Source organism: Cyclopterus lumpus, chromosome 13 (assembly GCF_009769545.1).
Source record: "Cyclopterus lumpus isolate fCycLum1 chromosome 13, fCycLum1.pri, whole genome shotgun sequence".
In the NCBI taxonomy this organism is placed as follows: domain Eukaryota; kingdom Metazoa; phylum Chordata; class Actinopteri; order Perciformes; family Cyclopteridae; genus Cyclopterus; species Cyclopterus lumpus.
Window position 1 is genome coordinate 3,371,682 of NC_046978.1, and position 17,730 is coordinate 3,389,411.

The 17,730-nt window shown below is 44.6% G+C and overlaps 1 protein-coding gene across 6 annotated transcripts in view; it reads left to right on the plus strand.

Moving 5' to 3' along the window:
• The window catches only part of kmt2a (lysine (K)-specific methyltransferase 2A), a 38,984-nt gene extending 22,296 nt beyond the window's left edge, over window positions 1-16,688 (plus strand). For 4 of the 6 annotated variants that reach the window (XM_034548115.1, XM_034548120.1, XM_034548116.1 and 1 more), the window contains exons 17-34: window positions 346-560; window positions 658-752; window positions 835-972; window positions 1,065-1,223; window positions 1,439-1,550; window positions 1,638-1,716; window positions 1,801-1,961; window positions 2,276-2,422; window positions 2,561-5,225; window positions 5,328-7,898; window positions 8,766-8,834; window positions 8,918-9,132; window positions 9,504-9,578; window positions 9,679-9,853; window positions 10,202-10,309; window positions 10,761-10,841; window positions 11,871-12,000; window positions 12,123-16,688. In XM_034548115.1, coding sequence (XP_034404006.1) covers window positions 346-560; window positions 658-752; window positions 835-972; window positions 1,065-1,223; window positions 1,439-1,550; window positions 1,638-1,716; window positions 1,801-1,961; window positions 2,276-2,422; window positions 2,561-5,225; window positions 5,328-7,898; window positions 8,766-8,834; window positions 8,918-9,132; window positions 9,504-9,578; window positions 9,679-9,853; window positions 10,202-10,309; window positions 10,761-10,841; window positions 11,871-12,000; window positions 12,123-12,398 — 7,471 coding nt within the window. In that variant the 3' untranslated portion in view covers window positions 12,399-16,688. The remainder of the gene's footprint in view (window positions 1-345; window positions 561-657; window positions 753-834; window positions 973-1,064; window positions 1,224-1,438; window positions 1,551-1,637; window positions 1,717-1,800; window positions 1,962-2,275; window positions 2,423-2,560; window positions 5,226-5,327; window positions 7,899-8,765; window positions 8,835-8,917; window positions 9,133-9,503; window positions 9,579-9,678; window positions 9,854-10,201; window positions 10,310-10,760; window positions 10,842-11,870; window positions 12,001-12,122) is intronic. The other 2 variants (XM_034548119.1, XM_034548121.1) reach the window with 2 other exon arrangements.
• Window positions 16,689-17,730: the final 1,042 nt, after the last annotated feature.

The following is a 17,730-nucleotide window of genomic DNA, read 5'->3' on the forward strand; positions in this document are numbered from 1 at the left end:
TTTTTGTGGTCCAATTGTGGTTAACTTGTCAGTTTGGTCTGTTGCGTTATGTGTCAGTGCTCCAGCCCAGGAAACCAATGATCCATCCACTGGAGGGATGCCTGTTTTTAGTTGCCTCTGCCGTCTTATTAAGTATGAGACATCACATCATACAAATTGCCCAGCCTTGTTTGACTTGGCAAAACGCAATTTGGCAAAGCTCCTTGGGTGTGATTATTTATTACTGCTCACATACGACTTTTTATGTGTTTTTTTTGGAATAAATCCTGAGATGCTCACAATCATCACTTAAAATGTTACCCAATCATTGTTAGGTTAGCAATTAATAGTGCCATTGTTTCCCAGCAGTGGACTTCTCCCGAATGCTGTGCTGCCTCCGTCTCTGGACCACAACTATGCCCAGTGGCAGGAGAGGCAGGAGCTTTCCCGCGCTGAGCTCCCCCACCTCATGAAAAAGATCATCCCAGCTCCTCAGCCCAAGACCCCTGGTGAACCAGATTCTCCAGCCTCCCCTCCTCCACTTCCTCCATCTCTACCCCCACCACCCCCACTCCTTCCTGGTAAGGCAATCTGCAAATATAGGCACAAATATTTATATGCACACTGATTTTGCATATCTAGTCACTTACTGGCTTTCTCATTAATTGCTCTCTTCAGATCGTGACGACAGCCCAGAGCTCCCTCCTCCGCCGGGCATATGTGATAACAGGAAATGTGTTCTGTGTCTGAAGTACGGAGACGAGAACACTAATGTGAGTCAGGAAACAGCTTGGACTCTCCTTAACACACAGATGAATGACTTTGTGTCACTTGTAACACGGCTGTTTGTTTCAGGAGGGTGGCAGGCTATTGTACATCGGTCAGAACGAGTGGACCCATGTGAACTGCGCTCTGTGGTCTGCTGAAGTGTTTGAAGACGACGACGGCTCTCTGAAGAATGTTCACATGGCTGTTCTCAGGGGAAAACAGCTGGTAAGATACCGTGACCATTACAGGTTCCCACTCTGTTTTCAGTGGTTATTCAATAGACAGATTTACATTTACAACCTGTACTTTTTATTCAGCGCTGTGAGAAGTGTCAGAAGCCAGGGGCCACAGTTGGCTGCTGCCTCACTTCTTGCACCAGCAACTACCATTTCATGTGCGCACGCCAGTGCCACTGTGTCTTCCTCGAGGACAAGAAAGTCTATTGTCCAAAGCACAGGGACCTCATCAAGGGAGAAGTAAGAACATTTTTATTATTTACTATATAGTCAAAAGCTCATTAATACATTTAGATTGCAGCCACTTTTAAAAGTATGTTCACGTTTTTGAAACTTAGTCAGTAAAATACTGTGTATGTCTCTTGTATAGAGGAACCAATGCCAGACCAGGAACTGCTAGTTGATGATCTTAATTTTATCTTCAACTTTCCTATGGTTATGTATTATTTCTCCAGGTGGTGTCTGGGTTTGAGGTGACTCGGAGGATCCTCGTGGACCTGGAGGGCATTCGTCTCAGGAGGAAGTGGCTGGCAGGACTGGAGCCTGAAAATGTCCACATGATGATAGGTAGGTCGATCGTGGGTAAATGTTGGTTGATAAACAACTTTTTATCCCAGTGTCTCTAGAATGCTGATTCAAACGCTGTCATTGCAGGCTCCATGACCATCGAATGTTTGGGGATACTGACTGAACTCTCAGACTGCAAGCGCAAACTTTTCCCTGTAGGATACCAGTGAGTTTACAGGTTTTTTTGTTTGACCTTTTCACTAAGTCCTCTCTAAAACCTTGCAAACTGAATACATGATCTTCTCCCCAGGTGTTCAAGGGTGTACTGGAGTACGTTGGATGCTCGAAAGCGCTGTGTATACACCTGTAGGATCCTGGTTTGTCACCCTCTTGTGGTAGAGTCTGACCTGAAAAACATGATGGCTCCTGAGGAGAATCGCACGATAGCACACAGCCCACCTTCCATAGCAGGTACTACAGATGATAGTGTTGCAAATTTGTGGCGGTAATGGATCGCTCTCTCAATTAGTTTATTCATTTACCAAGGGCATTTCACATTAATCAACATTTTAGTTTCCACCTTAATGTAAATGTGTCAGTTATTTAGAGAGCAAATGGTTATGTCTGTAGTCACTGGACTTTAAAGTTGTCTAAAAACTTTTTACCTGGAAAAAAAGAGCATATATATATACGAGTATATGTATATACATGATTTAAAACAGGTCTGGAGGGGAAACTGAATCTCAACTGTGTTTTATGTCAATTTCTCCTTCTTGCTTATCTAGATTTTCCAGATCCATTTGAATCCCCAAGGCGCTCTGACACCCTTTCTCCTGCAAATACACCCAAGTTAAGGGTTTACACCCGGAACCGACACCCCAGCTACCCTCCTTGTCAGCGCTTACTAGGCCCCAGGCCCATGCCCTCTCCAGGTAAAAGTTTGTATTTCACTTTTTGTTTTAGAATTTGGTTATAGAATTACAGAACATTTTTCTAGAAATTAATTTCACTTGTCAGCAGTCCCAGCTTTTCACAGAGTAGTTTCAATTTCCATTTCTTTTGTTTTGTAGGAGGTACATCTCAGCCCCAAAGCCATGAGATTGTGACAGTAGGAGACTCCCTGGTGAACCCCGGCATGCGGAATATTGACTCACGTCGCCACAGCTCCCCTTCTCTCTCTCCTCCTCCCCACCAGCTGAACAGACTGAGAGTGTTCACTTCCCCACCTCAGGTTCTGTCACGACCTCTTACCTCACCCCCTCCCCTTATCCCCTCCCCTGCCAGAGACCCCGAAAAGTCCAAACACCTCAGCAAAGAATCAGCAAAATGTCCAGTCCAGAGAGATGATGAAAAAGGTAGACTGTTCTCTACAGATAGAAATAGACATCAACCCAACAAAGATCAAGGGTTGAGAGATGCAGACAAAGGGAGGGTGTCAAGTCAGGACCAAGCTCCTAAGGATTCTGACAAGAATAGATTATCCAGAGAACTTGGGCAAAAAGAGTCTGACAAGAATGAAATATCAGCCAAAGAGCCAGAAAAGAGGAGACCGTTAAGTAAAGACTCGGGTCTGAAAGAATCTGAGAGGAGACAACCACCCAGTAGAGATTCAGAAAAGGGGAGACAACTAAACAAAGACTCTGAGAAGGGGAGACAGACAAGCAGAGATTCAAGCAATAGTGTAAAAGATAAAAACAAATCATCCTCTAAAAACCCCAACTATAAGGACATTGAAAAAGCTAGGTCTCTAAGTAGAGATGCAGGGCTAAGGGACTCTGAGAAGCAGAGACAACACTGCAGGGAAACCAGGGAAACTGGAAAAGACTTAGGCCAAGGTAAAGACAGACTGTCTAGCAGAGACTCTGACAAGGGTAGACCTCCCTCCAGAGATTCCGGTTGTAGAAGCACAGAGAAAAACAAAGACTGTGGCTCAGGGAAAGATAATAACCCTGGCATTCAGTCCAAACAGACTGGCGGTGAGAGTAAGAGCCCCAGACTGGCACCTGCAGGCTCAGGCCAGCCCTCCCCTCCTGTGGGCACGGCTGTTCTTGCTGGTCAGCAGAGAGTTGGCAGCACCAAGCAGACCGACAAGCAAGGGAAACACGGAGGCAAAGACCAGGATGTTTCTTCAAGTTTGTTGCCTCGTCACCGGGCCACCCCAACCTCTAACATCACCCAGTCTAAGGACAAGCCCAGCTCAGGGAAGGAGAGTAGTAGTGGCACTGGAAATGTAATGCCAGCTTCACCCCATAAGGACTCGGTGGTTGGGAAATCTGGCTCCCCACAGCCTTCATTTCAGAAATCCACTTCACGGAAATTGAATGATTACTCATCAGGTCCAGCCACAGCAGCAGCTATGAAGCCTGTGTGGCCATCAAGGTCACCAGCAGAAGATGACATTGTCAAGCGAGGCTCCATGAACTTGGCCTCTACAGCTGCAGCCTCAGCTGCAGCCTCAGCTGCCAAAGAGAAACACCCCAAAGTTAAGATGGCAGGCAGCAGAGAGTTGTCCAAAGACCGGGAAAGAGAAAAGACTCTCCAAAACAGCAATAGCAGCAACAAAATCCCCCTTCTCAACAATAATACTAAAGCTACTGGCAGCGCCAACACGCATGCTGCAAGCCCCAGCTCTCACAACAGCACAAATAGCAAAGCTCCAGTGCTTGGTAACAGCACCAAAACCCACGGGAAGGCTCAGGGGGAAAAGCTTGAGAACCAGGGAGGGGACAGGTCAGTCTCAAAGAGCAGAGAAAATTACTCCTGTCCTGAGAGGAAGAACAGCTCCAGCTTGGACAACTTACAGCACCTGCAACCGGGTGGTTTAGCTCCAGAGAAAGGAGTGAAGATCGCTACCCAGTCTCACACAAAACCAACAACCAACCAGCTGCCATTGTCCACTAGAGAGAAGAAGAGACCAGTCAAACCCCCTACTGTAACTCCACTAAAGACTGATATCAAGACTGACCCTAACGGGACCAGCACTGTTGGTTCCTGTCCCATGACTACTACCTCCACTGCCTCTCCTGCCGGCCAGGGGACCCGTCGCTCTGCTCGCTCTGCTCTCTTCTCCTCACCGTCTGCCAGCAGCAGTGACAGTTCTGAATCTGACACTCAGACTCAGATGGAGGAGGAGGATTTGCGCAAGGAACACTCACTGAGCGAGCTCCGAGACCACCACAGCCTCCTCACTCAAGGCACAGAGGACGAGGGTGATGGCCCCGAAGATGACCACGACAGAGGCATGGATGATAAACATCACGAGGATGACAGTGACGGGTCGGGGTCAGCGAAGCGGCGCTACCCTCGGCGCAGTGCTCGTGCACGCTCCAACATGTTTTTTGGACTCACGCCTTTTTATGGAGTTCGCTCGTACGGCGAAGAAGACCTTCCTTTCTACGGCAGCGGTGATGGAGCTGGCGCCGTGGTTAAGAGGAGGACCGGTGGCCGCAAGAAGTCAGCTGAGGGGCAGGTGGATGGAGCAGATGATATGAGCACCTCTTCTTCATCAGGGGACAGTGGAGAGGATGATGACAGCGCAATGAAACAGAGGAGTAAAGACCCCTACTACTACAACTTCACTCGAACAATAATAAACCCTGGTGAAGCCCTACCATCTATAGAAGGGATAGACCGGTGTCTGGGACGGGGATCCCAGCTTCAGCGCTTTCTAAAAGACGAGGAGCAGCAACAACAAAGGGCACAAGGAAAGGCTGAAGAGGACATGTTGAGTGCTCTGTAAGTACACACTCTTATTTTTGATTATTGTCTAGAAGTTATTTGTGTTTATTTTTTGTTGTCTCTAATAATGCGGCATATTGTCTTTGCTGTGTTTGACAGGACCTTAGGCAAGCAGCGTATTGGCCAGCTCGACGGTGTTGATGATGGATCAGAGAGTGATACCAGCATCTGCACCACCAGCACAACCACCACTACAGCCACCTCTTCTTCCACACCACATAAAAGTACACCTAAGAGAAGGGGCAGAGAAAGACACCCTGAAAAACCGGACTCCCATGACTCGAGCAAGGAGGCTGAAAACAGCGGTGGAGCTGTAAGTGGTAACACGCGGGAAGGTAGAAAGAACCAGAAAGAAAACTGTCTTCCTCTTGGAGGCGGGGTCAAGAGCCAGCCGCAGAGTCAGGGTCAGGATCCTCTCGAGGCCCAACTGTCCCTCAGCACAGACCTGCTTAAATCAGACTCTGACAACAACAACAGTGATGACTGTGGTAATATTTTGCCATCTGATATCATGGAGTTTGTCCTCAACACACCTTCCATGTCAATGCAGGCTCTGGGTCAGCAGTCTGAGCCGTCCTCCTCAGAGCTGCTCCTGGATGACGGCTATGTTGGAGTCGATGTCAACCGGCCGAAAGACATCCTGTTTGATGACTTTTCCCAGCAGCTGCCCAGTGCTGAGAGTGGAGCTGTAGTGGAGAGTAGTGTGAATAGCTCCATATCTGTAGAGGAGCCATATCTTCCTTTGGAGCTGCCATCTGATCTCTCTGTCCTGACCACACGCAGCCCCTCTGTCAACACCAGTCAGAACCACACTGCTGTGAGTCTTATCTCGGATACATCGGACCGCACCATGCTGGGCTTAGCTCCTGACCCAGAGATGATCCGTGGAGAAAAGAATGGGGACAAGAAAAGAGCAGGGCCAGGTGTGTCCCCATCGCAGAATCACCATGATGCTACAACTTTGGGAAACAGGGACGCACAGGTCACAGAGGGTCACATGACCCCTGAGCAGTTTATTCCCAGCCCTGCCATTGGACAGGTGGTTGAACCTCCAGGTAACCAGGGTGTTCCCAGGAGTTCTGGTACCCCTGGTTTGCCAAATTCACCCTCCCTGCCTCTTCAGGTTCAGAAGTACATCCCGGCACCAGCTGCAGCTGCAGGCAGCCCCAGTACAGTTCCTGGCCCAGGACCATCTCAGACCCAGGTTTCTAGCCCAGCAGTCATCAAACCAGCCCCGGACAAGCTCATTGTGGTCAATCAACAGTTCCAGCCTCTCTATGTTCTCCAGACCGTCCCTAATGGTGTTGCCCAAAACATTAGTGCTGGAGTGATGGACAGCTCTTCAGCAGTGCTGAGCTCTATGACACTTACCACAGGGCTGAATACTACTTTATCCACAGCCCAGTCAATATTTCCTGCTGGTGGAAAAGTCATGGGCACCATGGCTCACCCCTCCCAGATTCACTCCTTTAAAGGAACCACACATACGGGTTTCCAGACGGGACTCCCCAGCACCACCTCAGGGCTTCTTATTGGGTTGCCCCACGACCAGCCCCAGATTTTGGTCTCGGAGGCTGGTCGGCCGCGTGAGCTGGGTCCAGGTGTTGCCATAGTGTCCTGTCCTTCCTCCCAGACTGTACTCGCGTCTGCTCACGGCAAGAAGAGGCCCATCTCTCGTCTTCAACCAAGAAAAAGCAAAAAGCTGGCCCGCACCCGTCGCCAGCCTACTCTGGCCCCGTCTGAAGTGGGCCCTTCCAACATGACGCTCATCAACCTGTCTTCCCCTCAGATTACTGCTAGCATCCCTGGCCAACCTGGTGGCCTGGTTGAGTTAAGCAGCCTCTCCACATCTCAGCGCAAGGTCCCAAATATTATTAAGAGACCAAAATCGGGTAGGGTTATGTACTTGGACCCCACTACTCTTCTTCAGCAGAGGATTCCCGGTATTGCCCAGCCTGGTATCCTGGGCCATGATTCCTCTACTCACCTTATACCTTGCACAGTCTCTGGTCTCAACCCCAGTCAGTCAGTGCTAAATGTTGTGTCTGTGCCCACTAGTGGTGCTACTGGCCTTCTTGCACCAGGATCAGTGTCCCTCTCCACCCCTCTCCTCGGCTCTACTGAGATCACAGGGCCAATTGGCAACCTCCTGTTCAAAGCAAGTCCACATGGCTTGGGCCTTCAATCAGCAGGAGCTCCACTGATATCACACCTCAGCTCATCTGTCCAGACATCTATTGCCAGCAGCATCTGCATCCTACCCTCCCAACAGACTATCAGCATGGCAGTCAACCAGCACGGAGAGACCGAAATTAGTAATATCCACTTACAGCACCAATCTCAACATGGTAACAGAGCTCCGAGTGTGGACTCCAGTCCAAACACCACTGTAACTTTAGCCACCTCGCTAAGCTCTGCCAAGAGACGTGTTGTTGGAGTGTTCACCCAAACACAAACCTCTACACACTCCCATAGCAGTAGAACAACTCCCATCTCCAGATCTTCAGAACAAAGGCCACCTAACTCGACCACTTTAGGAGCAGAAAAGGGCAAACCAAAATCAAAGAGGAGCAGGCAGAGTCCAGACATAACCACGGTGAAAAAGCTCAAGGCTTCTCAGGCAGAGGAGCATCAAAGCAACCCTGCAGGACGGCATCACTCAAAGCCAAGGTGAGACAGTTGTTATTCTGGCTGCTTGAGATGTATTGTACTTTCGGTTTATTACTATTTACATGAATAAATAGGAATAATTAGCCAAAACCTTTCTTAAAAATGTTAGGTCCCATAATGTATGGAGAATAATGACAGTTGTTCTTCTCATTTCTTTGTCTTGATGAGATACATTATGAGATACGTATGCTCATAACAAACCTGGAAAAATGTAATTTGAAAATAGCAAAATCCAGGCCTGGAGAAATTTTGGAAGTCATGGTTGTTTGCTTCATAAATACCTCAACTGAGAAAAAATCTATAATGTTTAAATAATACATCAATGTGCAGGCAGGTCAGATATGTCAATTAACGGTGTTCTCTGCATGGGGCAATCAATGTCTTTTGGCTGCTGAAATTGTGCCAAAGTAACTTTGAAGCCCACTAGCAGCTGGTGAGCAAAAGGTTTTGATTTCAAGCCCTGAGGACTTGAAGGCACACGTTTTCCTTTTCAGGTCATATTCCAAGGCAGCCATGGCTTGTCATTCATTTTTGGTAGATTTTCATTCTTGTTTTTTCATGTATGCACAGACGTGTCAAGAAATATACGGTCATGACATTTGTTGGGTTAAAACCCTGATTGTAATTAATTGGGAATACAAGAACAGGATTGTGAGTACGCTTTATTCTTTAGCTGCGTCTTTTTAACAAACAGATTGTTTGTTCAAAATTATATTTTCATTCACTGTACTATAATACAGTTTGATTTGGGTACATATAAGTGAAATAGCTCATTTTGACTGAAACTATAACCCCCTAAAGTAAAACATATTATATATACATTATATAATATACATTTTGAGCCTCTCTTATCGTCTTTGCAAGCAGTTCCAAAGAGCTGAGCTCCCCTGAACCCATGGATACAGGCAAGCCTGCAGACAAGGCAACCAACAAGAGGTATGGGGTCATCCATGCTCGGGGGCCCATTTTCATACTTTATATATTAAAGAGTTCTAATGCTTGCCTAAAATCTTTTCCAGTGTGCTTGGTAAAAAGAAGACATCTGATAGTCCTGTGTTACCGGGGAAAGACAAACCATCTGCAGCTGGCGGAGCAGGGTCACTTACTGTGCCTTCACCACCCGGCCAAGATGGCAACAGCAGGGATACCGGCCTAGATAGCAAACCCAAGAAGGGCATCATTTTTGAAATCTGCAGTGAGGACGGCTTCCACATCCGCTGTGAGAGTATCGAAGGTGAGAGGAAAGGACTGTGTTTCTGTGCTAATATGCCTTTGGCAGAAGGTCATATAATGTGTGCTTTTAAAGTTTATATAGCTATATTGAGTAGCTTGTTGCCCATAAATAAAGAGCACAGGGCTAGAGAAAAAATGTCCTCTTTGTTGCAAAGTGTTTTGACTACATTTTAATACAAATCATTACTGTGAAAACAAAATGACTACACTCGATGTTCTTTGTCAGAACTAAGGAATCACTGTAATTACAACATGTACATAAAAGGTTACATTTCACATATACAACGATTAGAATAAGAGCTGTTGATGTGTGTGAAATATTTAACATACATCGTGCATGAAATGCTGAGCTGTTACGCCTTAACTTTACAGAGGCTTGGAAATCCCTGACTGATAAGGTGCAAGAAGCTCGCTCCAATGCACGACTCAAAGAGCTCTCTTTTGAAGGTGAGGCATCACTCTGACTACACCACAAAACAAAGAAGAATAGATGCGTTGCTGTATATGCAAAACATGAATTGTGGATGTGTTCCTTTGCTCCTCACAGGTGTGAATGGATTGAGGATGCTGGGAGTCGTCCACGAGGCAGTGGTCTTCCTGCTCGAGCAGCTTTACGGCTCCAGACACTGCCGGAGTTATCGTTTCCGCTTCCATAAACCAGAGGAAACCGATGAACCTCCCATCAACCCCCACGGGTCGGTTCGTGCAGAGATCCACCACAGGTTAGGAAGGAACCCACACATACATATACCCGTCTATAAGACGTTGTGTTGTGGAGTGTGTGACAAGACTGTTCTTCCATCACAGGGCCTCGATGTAGGGCGATTGTAGCAAACAGACAAATACAAAATACTGTATATTATTCACACTGTTGATAAACAATGTTGTAAATTTGAGCACAACCCAAAGATTTGGTAAATGATTCATCGGACGATTGGAAAACCAAGAACCTTCTTTCTGACTAATGCTCCTATATAAAATGAGTTTTCATCCAACTTGTAACCAAACCTGTTTGGATCTTGTGTGTTTGTGTTTCTGACTGCTGCCTATTACATGTGTTTGCCTTCCAGGAGGTCTGTATTTGACATGTTCAATTTCCTGGCCTCAAAACACCGCCAGCCTCCCGAGTACAGGCCGCAAGAAGACGATGATGACGAAGGGCAGCTCAGGACTGCCAGGTCAGTTGCCGCACTCACACGATTAGTTATTTATTTACAGTCATTGCATTCTGTCATTGTCCTGAGGAAGTTGTCTTACATTAGCTGACCTAATAGTTGAAATTGAGAGTTATTAGTTATAAAATATAATTTTGTCAAGATGGTCTTTGTAAACGCTATCACGTTATCCCGTGAGTCTTGGACATAAAGAGACGAAGCAACGAGGGTTCTTTGGGTTCTCAAAAGCTCTTTTATTGCTTTCCGCACACACACACAGTACTTCCGCACTCTTGTCGCGCCGCGTACCTCTTCCCCGTCACTACTGCTCCTTTTGAGGTAAAAACAGACACCCACAAACACACACACTCATTGACCCTGAACCACCCCCCCGCTCCACCCACTCTGCAGCCGAGCCTAACCCACACCCCACTGCCACAGTCTTATAAGATCACAACATTTCTTTTTGTTGCAGACGTGCCTCCATGGAGCTACCACTGGCTGTGAGATTCAAACAGCTCAAGGCCACCTCTAAGGAAACGGTTGGAGTCTACAGGTTGGATCGGGGGCCTTAAACTGTCAATCATTTATAAATAATTTACAATTCTGTTGATGACAAGTTGCACAAGACGTAGATGATGTCCAATAGCTAGGTTTTCACAAAAAACTTCCTGATAATCTTAGTACCGGGTCTACTTTTCAAGGAACTAAAAGGTTCCTTCAGACCATTGTTGTCCGTATTTCCATGCTGGTCGCGGGGGTAAACACTCTGCAGCCTGCAGTTCAGTGGGCCAGCCGGTTTCATCTAATTATCATGTTGGGGGAAAAACAACAACAACTTTGAAGGAGGAAGTTTTTATCTCACTGCGACACCGTTTACTGATGCTTGTTGGATGTATGCAGGGGGAAATGAAACTAAGTCTCCACAGTAAATCATCTGTGTGTGTGTTTGATGGTTATGCTTTAAAAATGTAACCGGCATGAAACAATTATTTGTCTCATTCACAGTACGAGCTGCTCACACGATCTCTCTTTTTGTCTCTTATAAATAAATAAAAATTGGGAAGCCGAAAGCAAAGTCTAACTTCATATTTAGTGTTATCAAACAATGACAAATGTTCTCCCCGTCTCCTAGAATAGTCCTAAATCGATACAAGAGTGCTTCCTTGTTTTATGAATGGAGCCTTACATGAGTTGAAGCAGAGGTGCTGTCTTTGTTTGACCAATTGGTAACATCATCCCTGCAAATCCCACCCCAGAGGTTCTCAGATATGGGCATTTTAGGGGGTTAAAATGTCGCCGGAACTTAATCTAGACCCTGGTCTCTGTGGTTGAAACACAGGGAGTTCCCCAAAAGGTTCCTAGTCCCTGGGGAAAGTCCTGTGGTCTAAAGGAGATTTTGGGACATTTGCCATTGGATTTCACCTTTACCTTTGTTGTTTATAATAATGAGATCAGTTGTCCATAATCTCGACAAACTTGATGGTATAAAAAAAGGCAGATGGCCTCAACAAAATCAGCATCTACATATGCAGGCTAAAGTTGTTACTGGAAGTTAATTACAACAAACTTTATTCCTCTGCAGGTCTCCCATTCATGGCCGAGGTCTGTTCTGCAAGAAAACCATTGATGCAGGGGAGATGGTCATTGAATACTCTGGAAATGTCATTCGGTCTGTGCTCACTGACAAACGGGAGAAATATTACGATGGAAAGGTGAGGTCAAGGGAATGAACTTTGAGTTGGAAATGTCTTAGTTTGATCAACTTAACCAATGCATAAAACATAGGGAGCATACTATAACATACATAACACTTCTGTCTTCACTTTTCTCAAAGGGGATTGGCTGCTACATGTTTCGCATCGATGACTATGAGGTGGTAGATGCCACGGTGCACGGCAACGCCGCCCGCTTCATCAACCACTCCTGTGAGCCCAACTGCTACTCTCGGGTCATCACTGTGGATGGCCAGAAGCACATTGTCATCTTGGCTTCTCGGCGCATTTACTGTGGGGAGGAGCTAACCTACGACTACAAGTTCCCTATTGAGGATGCCAGCAACAAGCTGCCCTGCAACTGCGGTGCAAAGAAGTGTCGCAAGTCCCTCAACTGATATCTGAACAATTTAAAGAGGACTGCTAGTCTGTTGATCAGCAGTGCCACGACGTTCTGAGGTCCTCCCTACTGGGGGTTTGCCGTGGCACTGGCTTTAATGTCCAATTCCTGGGTCCACGTACGACCACCGCTGCCCACAGGGCACCAGCTCTGTCAGTGTTACTGCTGCTGGTGTTGGCAGAACACAGCAGAGGCAGCGGTCGTACTGTACATAAAGGAAGGGACATTTTGGAGGAGGGGCCACTTGTAGAAATTCAAACATATTGTGCCTCCTTTTGTCTCACGGGCATTTGGCATGGGAAGCTTCGCCTTCAGAGGTGAGTTATGAAACGATTTGAGCCTTCACAGCATTGCAATATAACAATAACTTTAATTTACATTTGGATAATACAGTTATCCCTTCATCATTTTTTACATTGGCCAATCCTCCTCCATCTTCTAGAAGTATGTTATGGTCCACTAATGCTGAGATGTAAACTTAGAAGAACAAAAATTCAAGAACTTGGTTCCATTTTACACCAAAGTGCAATTTGTTGAAGGGACTTGGAACAGTAATTTTAATAGAAAGACAAATTAGAAACTTGTTAGTATTTCTGTTTTTTGTTTATTTTTATAAACTCAGTGTCAGCTATAATTGATGCACATCTCCCTGTCTGAATGTGCCCTGATGCCTCCAGAGCCGTTGTGATTTACTGAACCTTTCCCCATTGTGCGTGTGCACATTAACACTGTAAGTAGGAGCTGCTTGTGAATAAGCAGCCTGAGAAGAGCTGTACATGTGGAGACACTAGGGGGAGCAGTGGCCACAGAAAGGAAGAGAGAATAAAGAGACACAGGGGGAGAAATGTAAATTTGTCTAAAAAGGAAAAGGTTATTTTTGTCCGTTCGTGTAAAGGGTGATATCTGAGGTCGATACTATCCGTTGTACTTAAATTGTCTTTAAGTCTGACAGCTTGGTAGCTATGTAGACATGTTATTGATGGGATTAAGCCTCTGGCCTGACAGAGCGAGGCAGCTAGAGATTCTGGTGGACTGACAGCCAAGGGACTGGAGAACCCTACTGATGTGCTTTAGTAGACATATTTATAATTGATTTTTGGAGCTGTGATCCAGATAAAGCTGTGGATCTTACAGAAACATGCAGACATGTGCATGTTGTTATTATCAACATTTATTTTGGTAATTATATAACCTCAGACTTTTGAATCACGTTCCAAATTACAGCAGCAGAGAGAACCAAACATCATGCCCTTGAATTGAATTATTACACAGCTTGTTTTCTTCTTGGCCTGTTGTGATAACCGTTACTTTGGAAAATGTTTTTTTATTTGTATTAAGTCTTTTTTAGTCTTGTCTGTTATCTTTTTTATTATGGACAAGGAAATATCATGCTTGCTTTTAAAAAAACAAATGTAAATAATGTATATTTTTCTACAAAAAAAGACTTACAAAGCACTCACTAGTGAATAGCACTTAATGATGGTATTTATATTTTTTAAAAATTGTATTTATTTTATTGCCATTTTTGTAGGAAATAGAGGTTTACAAACACTAATGCTTGGTCTATGTTTTGTATTCCGCTGCCTTTTCAAAGTTGTTTTTTGTTTTTATTTTTGTTTCTATTTTTTTTTAATTTGTAGCCTGAATGTTTTCTTTGATTCCAAAGACTGACACTGGTCTGTGGCTTGGTCCGTTGAGTTCAGTCCACCAGTTGCTCTTTTATCTATCCCGGGCTGTTGCGTCGGAGCTGACGTTATTTTTTATTGTTCCAGTTCTAGCTGGCAGTATATGGCAGTCGTGAACTATTATTATGCACTTGAGAGAGTTACGATTGTTGATCCCGAGCAGATATCTCCTCTCTCCAGCCTTATTGTCTCCACACCACATCACACCGAGAATCAAGTCCACTTACAGGCTGCTGCTACCAGGCAGTCTTATCAAAATGAGTCGTTTTGTTCTCGTCACTAATCAACCGCGGGTCGACAGGCTCACTGCCAAGTGGCACGCGCGTGAGTTCCTTCAAACAGTTTATCCCTCTGCAGACTAAAAACAAAGAGGTGCCTTTATTTTAATGCTACCAACAAGCATTCATCATCATACCCTGTCGAGCCAATCCGTTTATTCTGTTAATCCTGGTGACCACCCATCTGTGCTCACCGGCATTTAGAAATCACTTTTTATTCTCTCATTCACTGTCCTTGTGGTTTGCCTTAGTTGTAAATGAGCATGCCTCTTCTCTCTCACGAGCCTTTGTGTCCTGGATGGAATATTTGATGAGAAGGTTTAGAATGACTGGTTTCACTATGCGACTGAAGTCAAACGTTGTGTCCCTTTTTTAATTAAGTTATTGTTGCTGACTTCGTTATCACCTAAAGGCCGTTGGCAGTTACCTGCTTCTTGTTGTGAGCTGAAAGAAAAATATGACCCACACATGATTTGCACTTTAGCTGTGACACAGGCACTGATTAGACATATGAAAAAACGTTCTCCAGACAGACAACACAGCTCCAACGCTGAAACCACAAGCACAGATGGTCACTGAGAATACCCTGAGTTTGTGCATCAGGCCCCGACACAAGAACTGAGTTTGGTCATCTCGGATTGGTCTTGATGACTCCTGAAAGAGACGTTTGAGGCTCTAGCCAAGTGCACTTGACTCTTTTCTCCTGCAACAAAGTGAAGGCAGGGACCACGCCAGCAGCCCTCTCCTTCCTGAAGGTGCAGCGTGTCCAAACCCCGGCTGTGCTTTTCCTGACTGGCTGGCCAGCCTCGTGGTGGTTCAGCTGCACCTACATTGGGCTCGCTGAGTTCAGCTGCTACGATCAACAATGAATGTATATTGCTTCACGCCACCGGTCGTGTTGATACTTTGTCAGCTACATTTGTTTTCAGTTCTTGTGTCAACAACCTGCTAGAGATATGAACAATATGTAGATGTGACCTCAAACTGGGCGGCAGCAGCAGTTTTCATTTCAGCACTGGGAATAATACTGAAGTGTGAACAGCAGTGGCATTTCTATCTGCAGGACAACACGTTCTTACTGGGTTAGCTCTCCACTTCCCGCTTGCATCGGTGATGACATGTTTACCGATGCCAAGGGCTCTGGCTCCGGCTCTCGCTTCTCGAGATCCACTTCTGAATTTTCAGTGAACAATAAGTCATTTATTTCACTGTCAAGCGGCATATATACAAAAAGGAAATGGTCTCTGTTGTTTCTTTGGACTTCATTTTACCACGCCACACCAGTGGCCCTTCTCCGTCATTATCTGTAATTATAGTATAAATACATAACAATATTATACGGAAACATGCATAGCAATTTCTTGTACTTTAGTACCTATACAATATATGGAATGGACAGACAAACTTAGTTACAGTAGCAAAACAGCAAATTTATAACAGTTAATAGCAATGTTTCAATGTACTCTATAATGGTTTTGTGTTACAGTATCAGATGAAACTAACGTGCATCATTCTTTTGTATATTGATATCCAGTACCAATTTTTGCTGTGCCTGTGAGCGCTCCTTCATCAATGAGGAGTGCTGCAGTTTTGCTTTTCAAATTTCTTTCTGGAAAGGAACGTTTTTATGTGATGAGAACTGTAACTGTATTAATGTGGTTGTGAACTCCTTGAGGTCCGCCATTTTGTTTCTCCCTCACCCCGCCCCCTGGTTGTTGTAGTGAATGTTTTGGTTTTTTTCTTTCTATGTTTTAACAGGGACTTTTTAGATGGCTTACTTGATATACATTAAGAGTTTGGTCTGTGGAGACTGTCCAGGAGTTCTAAAGATCTCACCAAAATGGTTTCCATTTTTGAAAATCTTTCATGTCTCCCTGACGACCTCTCTCACCTCCAAAGCTTTTGTTGTACTTATCATGTACTGGTTTTTTTTTAATAGAAAGTCATAATGCTGAGATGATGCTGGTGTTGAAAACATTTTATTTATTTATTTTGTGCAACATCCACCCTGAATTGTTCTTTTACAAGTCAAGGTTTGGGAGACGTCCGACAAGTACGTAACATTTGTAATTTTCAAATCGTTTCTTGTGTATAGAAGTTATCAGCCGAGGATGGAATGTGGTGTCAGAGGGAGCGGAGGGATGGACATGCAAAAAAGAGGGCTCATGGATTATGAACAGGCTTGTTTCTTATGCCTTGAATATACCTTTGTCTTATCAATATTCCTCCTGCTCTCTGTAATAATGGTATTCATGAGTTCAACAGTCATATTTTATCCCGTTTTAACAGTGTTCTTTCAATACTCATCAACAAAATGAAGGAAAACCACCACAGTGAAAATAGACCACAAACTACTTGGTTGAATGTATAATTAGGAAACAAAGTTGTATATAAATGTAAAAAGAAAAGTTTCTAATCATGTTTATTTTCTATGCACTTTTTTTATTTAAGTGATAGTTTAAATAATAAACATGTCTCCTTTACTCTTTGTTGTCTCTTGCTTCGGTTACTGTTTTTTTGGGGAGAAGTTCAGGATGTCTTTCTTTTATTATTCAAAAGTAGGAGTGTTTCTGAGTTCATGCCCAAACTAAAACTGATAAGTTTTTCAGCAAACCCAATCTCACTTTTGCTACAACTTTTGTAACCCACCCACGAGAAACAAATTAAAATAGTTAGTTTGCCAAAGAGGTCTAAATCAACAGAACATTTTCTGAGCAGCAGTTTATGGACTTTTGACAGGAAATTAGCAGAAGCAGAATGTGCTGATTCATGTGCTGCTAATTCAAAACATGCATCAACTCCCCCAATAAAACCAGCGTTTTGTCGTTAAAGCACTGAGCAGACACACGTGTTCAGTCAGAGCAGTTTCTCTCAAGTGGTTTCAGCCCAAGCTAAAATGTTAGCCCCTTGAAAAAAACTGAAACGTATCACTTTAATGGTTACCAGATTCTTACTTTTTCACAAATCTACTGAAGATATAAATGTAAGTACACGCCTCATGTAAATGTGATATCTCATACTGATACGTACATAGTTGTGCCTCGTTCTGCACCAAGCTATTCAAACAGCACTAAGGTGTTGAGAACTGGCTGGAATAATTAGACGGATAAATACTTTACCCACTTCATTCAAGTTTTCCTTGAATTTAAAACACAGTTTTAATGTCATTGCTTTCGCTTTCTTGACCGTCACAGATCTGTGTCTCACTAACAAATAGGTGACAGTCTGTGAAGTCAAGTAAAGTTGTATGCTGATGACATTTTAGCCTCAGACAACAACTACAGTACATTTTCATTCCACCATAACTGAAGCAGGCGACCGTTTATCATTGTGGTCACCTTTCAATTGCAGCTTTAGTACCACGAGT